This window comes from Schistocerca cancellata, chromosome 2 (genome assembly GCF_023864275.1).
Source record: "Schistocerca cancellata isolate TAMUIC-IGC-003103 chromosome 2, iqSchCanc2.1, whole genome shotgun sequence".
NCBI classification, from domain to species: domain Eukaryota; kingdom Metazoa; phylum Arthropoda; class Insecta; order Orthoptera; family Acrididae; genus Schistocerca; species Schistocerca cancellata.
Genome location: NC_064627.1, coordinates 1,092,997,831 through 1,093,010,037, shown reverse-complemented (window position 1 = coordinate 1,093,010,037; position 12,207 = coordinate 1,092,997,831). Strand labels below are relative to the sequence as shown.

General features: G+C 39.0%; 1 protein-coding gene across 2 annotated transcripts in view; it reads right to left on the bottom strand.

The window, feature by feature from the left end:
- Positions 1–10,895, bottom strand: part of LOC126163108 (recQ-mediated genome instability protein 1-like) — a 109,946-nt gene extending 99,051 nt beyond the window's left edge. For both annotated transcript variants that reach the window (XM_049920030.1, XM_049920031.1), the window contains exon 1: positions 10,669–10,895. In XM_049920030.1, coding sequence (XP_049775987.1) covers positions 10,669–10,785 — 117 coding nt within the window. In that variant the 5' untranslated portion in view covers positions 10,786–10,895. The remainder of the gene's footprint in view (positions 1–10,668) is intronic.
- Positions 10,896–12,207: the final 1,312 nt, after the last annotated feature.

Sequence of the window (12,207 nt, the reverse complement as noted above, 5' to 3'; positions counted from 1 at the left end):
AAGGACCGACTCAGTGTACGGGGAAGTCAAAATAACCTTCAGGGAAATTAAAAGCGATAATACAGCAATATACAATATGTACAAGCCGCAAGAAGGAATAATACGAGTGGACGGCCAAGAGCAAAGTGCTCAGATTAAAAAGGGTGTAAGACAGGGACATACTCTTTTGCCGCTGCTGTTCAATCTGCACATCGAAGAAGGAATTATGGAAATAAAAGAAAGGTTCAAGTGTGGAATTAAAATTCAAGCAGAAAAGAAAGGATATCAATGATAAGCTTCACTGATGACATTGTTATCCTGAGTGAAAGTGAAGAAGAATTACACGACCTGCTGAATGGAATGAACAGTCTAATGAGTACAGAATATGGACTGACAGGAAATCGAAGAAAGACAAAAGTACTGAGAAGCAGCAGATATGAGAACAGCTAGAAACTTAACATCGACATTGATGGTGACGAAGTAGATGAAGTTAAGGCATTCTGCTACCTCGGCAGCAAAATAACCAATGATAGACGGAGCAAGGAGAACATCAAAAGCAGACTAGCACCGGCTAGGAGGCATTCCTGGCGAAGAGAAGTCTGCTAGTATCAAACGTGGGCCTTAATTTGAGGGAGAAATGTCTGAGAATGTACGTTTGAAGCACAGCATTGTATGGTAGTGAAACATAGACTGTGGGAAAACTGGAACAGAAGAGAACTGAAGCATTTTAGATGTGGTTTTAATTAAATGCTGAGAATTAGATGGACTGATAAGGTAAGGAATGAGGAGGTTCTCTGCAGAATCGGAGAGGAATGGAATATGTGGAAAACACTGATAAGGGGAAGGGACAGAGTGGTAAGACATCTGTTAAGACCATGAGGGAATGATTTCCAGGTACTAGTGGGAGCTGTAGAGTGCGGAAACTATCGAGGAAGACAGAGATTGAAATACATCCAGCAAATAATTGAGGACATAGGTTGCAAGTGCTACTCTGAGATGAAGAGGTTGGCACTGGAGAGGAATTTGTGGTGGGACACATCAAACCAGTAGGAAGACTGATGATTCAAAAAAGGCAGGAGGTGCTACTTCGGTATCTAAAACTCTTAACTAACCGATTCACAACCTAAAAAAGGTGACCACCACATTAGTAGTTTAATCTGCAAATGTAAGATGACGTTTCACTTTTTGAAATTATGAATTTGGGAAAAAAACTAATCTTATAATTGGATAAATATGGTAGGTCTGTATACAATCTCTAGATGGAATCAATCTGTATGGCCTACTTAGTTACCAATGTTTTCAATCTCAGATGTAACAATGCACGTAATTTGCGTTATCTCCTAAACCCATGCATATAGTTACTTATTCCCTGCAGTACATAAAGATAACACCATTTCCCAACTGCAGTTCAAATATCCTGTTATGGAAGGCACCCATTCTTCTTTCTGCCCATTATGGACACTTTCTTCTCTCTAAAAAGGGAAATTTAATACTTTTGAGAAAAGGGTAAAATCACTGATACTTCACAGAAATGGTTCAGCTGTTTTACAGGTAACGTAAAGAGTTCCTTTTCTCAGAGTATCTACCACACGTGCTTGATATTTATATCATCAAAAGCACCAGCTGCTGCTATAGTCTTCTAGGTGTGTTTATGAGTTACATACTCCACAGGTTTTCCTGCTTTGTTGTTATCCCAGCTGTGCGGGTATCAATGGGCCACAATATGGATACAGGGTGTACATAAAGTCCGTGAACACATGGCATCGTCAACTGTGGCACTCGCTTCCTGTATTCTCTCCCTGAGCTCTGCCACATCATGTGGTACAGGCAGTACATACACCAGGTCTTTAATGCGTCCCACAGAAAGAAGTCACACGGAGTGAGATCTGGTGATCGGGGAGGCCACTTCATGAAACAGCTGTCCCCTTCTTGTCGTCATCACTGAGCTTCTGCACTAGCTCCAATTTGAATGGTTTCACAGACAGCTGCTGTCACAGGACTTTCCACACTGCCATTGGAGCCATTTCGAGATCACAGGATGCACGGCGTACCGATTTCTTTGGACTCCTCATGAATGTCTCTCGTACATGCTACACATTCACTTCACTCACACTGAGATGTCCACTTCTCTTTGCCAGGCACAAGCAACCCGTAATAACGAATTTTTTGTGCCAGAGGTAAATGGCCTTCCTTGTTGATGGCTTCTTACCATACTTGGTTCTAAACATCCGTTGAACAGCTGTAGCATACTTTTTGTTGAACTCCAACACACAGAAAGCTCGCTCCACACCTGAACTCGCCATGTTCGCGACTAGTGCTTATTATCAGCAAATTACCAAACTACGCTGTGGTGGTATACATGAAAGGGGGGGGGGATTCAGGGTTTCTCTTCAAAATGACATATGTACGATATCTGTACAATGTTTGGTTCTTGTGCAATAAATAAATGAAAGTGTTCCCAGACTTTATGTAAACCCTGTATTATCAATTAGATGGCCACAAAGCATAAAACATAAACTATGTAACATCATAAAAACCCTCAAAAGGCAAAGGTATCAGCTAGTACTGCACTCTACCCTTTTGTTGGTATACATATCCGGCATCTTTACAGATATCTTGAGGAAACAATAATTATTTTATTTATCTGAGTACAGTATACGAGGTGCAACAATGAAGTAATGAGACTGATTTTCTTTGAAAGATGTGGCAATCCTGCAGGCTTGCGTAGGCACAATATCTTTGACCTTGGTCTATAAGCTGCTTCTAGTCCAAGTGGCACATCGATGCAACTGCTCAGTCGTGAGTTGTGGTGTAATAAGTTAACACATGTTTGTGTCTCTGGTCACGGAAATGGGACTGCATAACATTGCGCAACCTCACAGACGGATGTCAACTTGGCCAGGGTGTGTGAACTTGTATGATCTGATCAAAGATTATCCATGAAAATGATTGCAGAAGAATTGAACATCAATCGAGAAACGGTTTGTCTAATAATAACTGAAGATCTTGGTATGAGAAAGATTTGTGCAAACATTGTCCCCAAAAATCTCATACCACAACAGTGAGAAACACGGAAAAATGTGGCAGCCGACCTGTTAGAGCAAACGAAAATCTATCCAGAATTGTTGAGCCATGTTATTGTTGGTTTTTTCAGCATGATCCAGAGACAAAACGCCACAGTTCACAGTGGTGCTCGAAGGGATCACCCAGACCTAAAAAAGCCACATGACAAAGTCGAAAGTGAAATGCATGCTTGTGTGCTTCTTTGATTCCAAGGGAATTGTTCATAGAGAGTGGGTGCCTCCTGGACAAACAGTTAATCAATATTACTACAAAGAAATTTCAGAAAGACTAGGTAAAAGAGTTCTTCGTGTCGATGCCAACATTGCTGATAATTGGATTTTGCATCACGATAATGCGCCATCCCATATTGCTCTGTCTGTACAGCTATTTTTACCCTCAAAACAAATTTCAGCACTACCACAGCCACCTTATTCACCAGATATTGCTCCATGCAACTTTTTCTATTTCCAAGAGTCAAAATTGTGGTCAAGGGACACCATTTTCAAACAACACAAGATGTCCAAAAAGCTGTGACGAGGGTCTTGGAGGATATTACAGAAGATGAGTTCCAGAAATGTTACCATCAATGGCGGAAGCATTGGAAAAAGTGTGTGCAATCAGAAGGGAACTACTTTCAAGGAGACAACACTAAACTTGACTAGAACGGTAAGCAACTTTTTTTTCACATCAGTCTCATTACTTTATTGTCGCATCTTGTATGCCATAAAACAGACTGAAAGATAATACAGCTATGCTTTTATTGGAAAACTGTTTCATCACTTGTTAACAGAATTCTGTATTAGCAGTGAATATATTGGGATAACATGTAAGACAGATTAAAACAGGCAAACCTTTGATCTGGTTCAAAATATTCATTACTGCATATTTCTTTTGTGAAAACCAAGAATATTCATTACTCACATATTTATTTTGTGAAAACCAAGAAACTATTGACTGGAAAAAGTATGCACCTAAACAGTTGTTTTAAATGTCTCACAAATTAAATTTCTTGGTGAATAGTACTGAGTTTCTTGGGCCGAAAATTTTTGACCCATTAAGAGCTTCATTCCAGACAGAGATCACCAACTTAGCTCTCCCAATTCAACAGGCGGTGTCTGATGCATAGAGCCTCCCTAACATTGTAACAGAACACAACAGAATCTTTATTCTCGCATGACTTGTCATACACAATCTGAGCTCAAACATAATGAGGTATCTGGAACAGAATGACCCCCTCCAAGCCAAACATCAATCACGTGAAACGAACTTACACTTTTTTCACATGACATACTGAAAGCCATGGATCGAGGCAGTCAGGTAAATGCAGTATTTGTCTCAGTACCAAGCCTGCGCTCATTATCAAAAGTATGATCATATGGGGTACTGAGCGATATTTGTGACTGGACTGAGGAGTTTTTGGTAGGGAGGACACAGCAAGTTATCTTGGATGGAGACTCACTGACAGGTGTAGACAAAACTTTGGGTGTACAACAGGGAAGTACGTTGGGTCCCATGATGTTCACACTGTACTGGGTAGTTATAACTGAACTGACAGTGTTGCGAGTGCTGCAGTACAGGCCGTATACAGCGCAGGTATGTGCATGATGTGGTTCGCTCAGAGAGTATTCTGAAAAAAATAATAGTTACACTTTCTGCAGCAGGTGAAAATATGAGGGTTGCCCAAAAAGTAATGCACCACATTTTTTTTTCTTCCACAATTCTTTACTGAACATAATGAGAATTACACAAACAAAAGAATGGTGTTTTATCTACACACCCTATTTTTCCATGTAATCTCCATCCCGTTCTATAGCCTTCCCCCAGCACGAAACAAGGGCGTGTATGCCTTGTCGATATTAATCCTTGTCCTGGTGGGGGAGCCAGTGATTCACTGTGTGAATCACCTCCTCATTGTCCTCAAAATGTCTTCCACGAATAGCATCCTTTAATGGCCCAAACAAGTGGAAGTCCAAGGGGGTTAGGTCAGGGCTGCCAAGTGGGACAGCCATGGACGATCTCCCCGACTGCTGCAAATCGTGGAGCTCCGCCAAACCGCCTTCTGAAGCCCTCAGCCTCTGTGCCCAGCGACTAACTCTACATCTGTTGACAGCAGATGCTCCATAGACTTTGCACAAGCGTTTGTCAATATTCCCCACAGTTTCTTTCTCTGCAATGAGAAATTAAATGATGGCACATTGCTTGTAATAAACATCACCTACAGATGCCATTCTGAAACTGTCCTGGAACTACACTATTTGTCTAAAGTGATGGAAACTTGGTGGACAATGCTGTCCTGGAACTACACTATTTGTCGAAAGTGATGGAAACTTGGTGGACTCACTCAGGACGATTCAAATAACATATATGTAATGTTTCACATTTGTAGCATTGTTTTCAGCTGAGGAAAAAAATGTGGTGCATTACTTTCTGGGCAACCCTCATACAATGCTGTCAGCAGTCACAATGTGAAATGTTTCCTGTTTTGACATCAGTATGCTGCTTCTTGCTTGGTGAAGCATGTTGATTTCCTTTGTGAAGTGACTGCTGGTGTAAAGAGTTAAGAAGGTTGACATTTTCCATACAAGAGGCAATAGCTATTGAGAAGAAAGATTGTGCACTGCTGGTAAAGTTGTGTTATTAGAAAGACAGCAATAGCAGTGTTGCCTTGTGGGAATATTGTCGGAGAGACCCCATGTAAATAAATGAGCTACAGAATATGATAAAGAAATTTTTTACACTGGTGTCCCTTCAAGCTGAGTGCACCAAATGAAGCTCCAAGATCGCCTACAATGCCATGACTTTGCCCTTCGTGTTTTGGCATCCATGGAAACAGATGACATGTGGTCAAGGAATATTCTTTGGATGGACGAGGCAAATGTTACTCTGTACAGTGCCACCAATGCATAGAACTGTCTCATATGGAGTTCTACTGCATCACTCTTTGTGCAGGAATATCCACAGCACTCAGCTTATGGGACGGTGTGGTGTACTTTCACAAGCTTCTTCACTCTCAGTCTGCTTTTCTTTGAGTAGATGACAGCTCGTGGGCCTCTTAGGTTTGCAGTGACATCAGCACATTATAAGGGCCCTCTTGTGTAGCATGTGATTCTAGCCTTGGAAGAACACAACTGTGCCCACACCACTACTTTCATGCAAGATGGGGTGACACATGTCGCTTGCCAGGTAAAAGATTTACTTCAAGAAACCTAGGCAATTTCAAGATGAGTGGCCTTCTGGATCCAGGGACCTGAATACAGGTAACTTCTGGTTGTGGGAAGATCTGAAAGATCTTGTCTAGCAGGGATGTAACTGGACTATTCCTGAACTGGAGGATAGCATATGATGACATATCTCTCTGATTACAACATATACGCTATGCGCAACTGTCAACTATGTCACGTTATGGATGCAGCATGTTGCTGAGTTGTGCGACCATATTGAACACATGCATTATCTTGTGACCTTACCTTCATAAATGTGCCAGAGCCACCATTATCATGTGTTTAATTGTTCCTCTCCTTTCCCTGCTCCTGCACATTCCAACCGCTTACAGCACCATATTTTCGCCTGGTGGCAGAAAGCGGAACTACTATTTTTTACGCATACTCCATGAGAGCATCAATTACTGAACATACCTATGATGTTTCACCATCCTGTGATGTATACAGCCCACATTGTAGCACTCGGTACATTAATGATCTTGACGACAATATTATTAGTAACCTCAAGACCTTACACAGATGATGCAGTTATCTACAGTCAAGTACAGTCTGAAAGAAGCTGCACAAATATTTAGTCTGATCTTGATTATAATTCAAAGTGGTGCACAGATTGGCAACTTGCTTTTAAATGTTCAGAAATGTAAAACTGCACAGTTCACAAAATGTAAAAAACATAACATCCTATGCCTACAGTACCAACGAGCCACATTTGAAACAGGTAAACTCAAATAAATACCGGGTGTAACACTTTGTAGAAACATGAAATGGGACGATCATATAAAATCCCAATGATCAGTCAGTGAGAAGTGTCTGTTTACAGTAATTACAAGAGGCTGCACTGAGCAGTTTTCTGCCTTCATATTTTAACTGTGAGATGTATTTGTCAGTTTTTTGGACCGGAAATGTTCAATTTCTGATTTTGTAAAGTTTAGTTTCATAGCATTATTATTCGTGCAAGTTAAGAGTCCTTGAAGAGTTTGCTTTGTATTCTGTGCTAGTAGTTCACTGCTTTTACAACAAAGTACTGCTGCTGAGTCATCTACACATGTAATTGTTCCTGAAATTATCTTACATGACATGTCATTTATGAAATACAAGAAAAGTGATGGCCTAGTACGGGTCTCTGTGGTATGCCTACTTGTATTTCCTCCCAACTAGGGCATGCTCGCTCTCTGTTGTCTATTTTTGAGAGAGGATAAGAACCATCTTAAAGATTTTCCATGAAAATCATAAGCAGCCATTTTGTGAAGCTACAGCTTATGTTTACCGTATAAAATGTTTCAGTGAGGTGACAAAAGATATTGGATATGCACAGCTTGTTATCGATGCATTCGCTTATTTTAGTAATTAGTTTGTTAACAGCGTACTTAACAAACCCAAAGCCTATTTTGCCTCAGATCTGCTACATATTCCCGCTATTTGCTCAGAAATGGTCCCTAAAGCATGTTAAAATGCCTATAATTTGTACGTGAAAAACAGGGCCAGTCTCCGTTTCAGAATGGTACAATCTTCTAAAACAGATAGAGCAGGTGGGTGTACCGTCGATTTACTTATGTTGTAGAGAAATCATGCCTAGCTTCATTTTTTATAACAAAGTATTGAATATGTAGAAATCATCAGTTTATTGTCTGCTGAGTTCAAAATATCAATCCCATAGTGAATTTTCATCCACAGTACGGTATATTCTGGAAACTATATTTTAAAACAATGTCTCATTTATTACCAATTACCACTCAAGAAGCTTGTGAAGTTAACTACCCTGGCATTCTTCAAACAGTCACACTCTTAGCTTTTTCATAACTCACATACTAATAATAATGATGCACTGTGTTGCTCCCACAAGAGCACTGACTGTGACAAATGCACAGTTTAAATATTCTACAACTACTACTGCATACAAAAATGTGTAAAAATGAATTGATGGGTACTCTACACTGCATTTCCAATCAGGTTCTACAGCTACATTGTTATCAGCAAAGCCAAGAAACTTTACAACTAGCAGTTAATTGTCAACTCCAGGAAGAAATCTAAAGCCATGTGGAAAGTTATCAGTGATGATAAAGTTGGGATGAAAAACCAGAGTCACACACATGAAGAATGAGGGAAGTGTCATATCTGACATTAAAGAAATACATTAATCATTCAATAACTACTTCACAAACATTGACAGCAAACTTTCTTCTCAAACTGATGCTCCAGTAGCCCTACCGAAACACTGTTTCTTGATCAATTCACACTGGGTGAAATCTGCAGTATTATAAAACAGAAACCAAACTCACTCTCACATGGTTTTGATGGCATATCAGATTATCTTCTGAATCCAATCTGCCATAATGTGTCTCCTCTCTTGTCAGATATGATAAACCAATCCTTGCTGCTGGGCCAATTGTCTAAAATTTTTCAGACAGCAGAAGTGGTTCCTTTCTTTAGAAGAGAAGATGAAAGGAGTATTGTTAAGAAGCCATGATCAGCTTGGCTTTTGAAATGGGCGGCCAATAAATGGGGTCCTGTAGTCATTTCTAAATTAAGTTCAGACGGGCTCAATGACAGAAAGCATACAACAGTAGTATTCCTTGATCTCACTTGTCAATCAAGAATTTGTCTATTTATGGGTAAAATGTTACAATATGGAGTTAGGGGAAAATGCAATAACTGGATTAGCTCAAATCTCTCAGAGTACAAAAAGTTGTAATCACCTCAATAAATGATGCATGCATACAGTCAAGGGAGCAAGTTGAAGGACAAGGCATTCCTTACTGCTTTACATTTGGTCCACTTCTGTTTATTATTTCTACCAGTGAGCCATCACAAAGTATTCAAAAAGATGTGCCAGTAATGTATGCTGATGACATCAATATACTTAGTCCTATGTGATCCACTGTAACCAAGCTGATAAATAACTTGAACACAAACAAAATTACTACTGTGTAAGGACAAAACTGTGTGTACAAATTTTCACCTATTGCATATAGTTTCACTAAGGATAGATGATGTCAGATCTCAGCCAAGAAGTGACCACTACATTCCTCGGAGTGTGGACTGATGACACACTGCAGTGGGTCAAACACAAAAAAATAAAAAAAATATAAAAGCTGAAAACAGACTATGAAGTAATCCAGAGTAATACTCTGTGTTACTGAAACACTAAAACTGCATACTTCGCACATGTACACTCAATACTCCATATTGCATTCAACTCTGACACAGAATGTATGCAGAAGAGAATAATTAAGATAATGAGACAGGCGCCTCTCTTTTCCACCACTAAAACATCTATTTATGGAGCTCAATATCCTGCATGTGCCTAGTATTTCTATTCACTGTGCTTTACTCAAAGAGTATTTGCATATTTTTACAGAAAATAAAGACATCCACTATCAGACACATTATTCCAATTATGTATCAGTAATTGTCAACAACTGTGTAAAGGACACAGCAGTGTGAGGCACAGGAGTTGTTCTATACAACAAACTTCCTGAAAGCTTTAAGTCAAACAGAGGAAGATTAAGAGCAAATGTGAAAATGTTACTGCAGAATATTGTCTTCTATACATTAGAAGAATTTATGAATGCCCTTCTAAAACAAAATTGAACATTTTCTAATGTAAAATAAATTTATAGATGATTAGTTTATTCTACAGGTGTTGCTGTTATGAGCTGTAAATTACCAAGTTAACAGTTTACTTAAATACCTTTAGATATGTAACCTCTTTTTCCCATTCCTATTGTGAGTTTATTAAAGTGAAATTGTAACAACACACAACAGAATTTCTGTTATCATTAAAAACCAAATCCAGTGAAAACTTCACAAATTTCTTTCAGTCTCGCATATAAACATCAATTCCCTCTAAGAAATTTTAATTTGGTTGGATCACAATGTTTAAACACATCAAGCAGTTTACATACCAAATAACAAACTGTATATATGTTTTTCGCTCAGGAGAAAAAGTTACGTACTGGACGTCACCAGTTGGCAAAGCCAACAGATGTGAAAGCAGATAATCTGGTTGTGGTAACAAACGGACCGGTAGCGAAGCGTAATGTTTTCGCCCATGCCATATTGAAAACTGACAAATAAGTTACTAAATATAACGGTTTCAATAACAATGATTCGTTATCTTACACATGGAGAGTAGAAATCCTACGAAACGAGATATACAACTAAGCGAAGGTTAGTAATAGGATTCTTACGGAAGCGTCTAAGAGCCAACACAAATCTGCAATTAGCAAATGGCGCTGTTAAGTGATATTTGCAAAACAACATGCGGTTACATGACCTCCTAATAGAAAACCGGTTTTCAAGCTTAATTTTATTATAAAATTTAGATTTTTACCGCCTCACTAATACAGTCTCAGTTCAAACAGTATAAAATTTGTGTCTATTGTAATTCGGTATTATTATTTACCCTTTCTCCTTCATGCTGCTCTCTGAAGTAGCTAACGCATCCTTCTATCCATTCTCTTGAAGCATGAAAATGCCTCGCTGACAAGTAGGAACAAATCTTTTCGAGTTCATTATCCATCGAAGTGAAAACACTGACACTATTTTACTGGTGTTGCTATGTATACAAAACAAGTAGTGACTTATTTCAACAACAATACAATCTGCTGACTGATTCTGTTTACCGCCAAGTCAGAGATACTAACCTGGCGAAACAGGAGGATGTAGAAGGAATATCTATGGGACGAGCTTTCATAAGCCGGCTTCACTTCACACATACAACTGAAGTGATATCACAGCTATGGCACAATGTAGTTGTACCGTGAGCTACCGTTCACACAGTACGCAACCAAGAATTACTTATGACCTCAAGAACTTTACCCAGTTATCATCCGACATTGGTGCGTAGCCTCGCAACCGCAGAGTTAACTACAAATGTCGTCATGTACCAGCAAACTTTACATTTAATACCGTGTGATGGCAGCGGCTGGACAATTTATTTTCATTTTGGTATTTGCTACTATCCAGGAAACTTGTGACATAATGAGTGCTTTTGGCTCTAAGTTTATTATGAAATCCTAAATGCTTAACAATATCATCCAGCAAAACTGAAGCAGGAACGTGTGGTTATGACATACCAAGCGCACAGTGCAATAAATAAAATCACAACACTCTCTGGTAAGAAATGTGTTACCGTTTGTCAGCTGGAGCGACACTAGTGCTCCAAGCGGTGAGAAGGCAGATTGTCACATGCGTAGTAAGCATCATGTTTGTTTTTAATTATTTCTACTTAATTAACGAAATAATTGTTATGTTTTTGCGTTCCATGCGTTAGTAAGTTCCCAAGAGTCATGAATTATCGTGAAATACATGTAAAAACAGACTCTCAATGCTTCAGTGACATAAGCTACAACTCATTCACGAAGAAACACTTCCGAATAAGTATGTATTTGAAGCTCATTCCGCTAAAAGCAAGAGAATATAACAACATCTCATGCATGAGAAGCATATATTTCTGTTGTTGTCTGTTATTGTTATCATAGGTACTTTCACTGACAAAATATTTTTATCTAATCATTTACCCATTCTTACATTTCAGTCTATTTTCTAACACATGAATCCTTTTGTAGATGTAATTACATTTACTTCAAAAGCGGAATTGCTGAGCATGCATGCCGTTTGTGACTCAGGTTCAGCAATAATTGTGGACTTTGTTTCTTCTGTGTTGGAACAGTATTATCGCTTTTTACCATCTATCATTACGTCTGTGTGGTTTTTGCTTTAAATATAGGTGTGATGGGTTATTTGGTAGTTATATCATGTAGGTATTTCATTCTATATACAGGGTTAGCATGAATAAAACCGACAAACTGCAGGGATAGCTTGTTGACTGGAAATGGAGGCAAAATGTCCTATGAACATGTGTCCAGACACATGTTTATACTACCTTTTCTCCACTATTTGCAGTCAGAAATACGTCCCTACAAGACGTAGAGATAGTTAC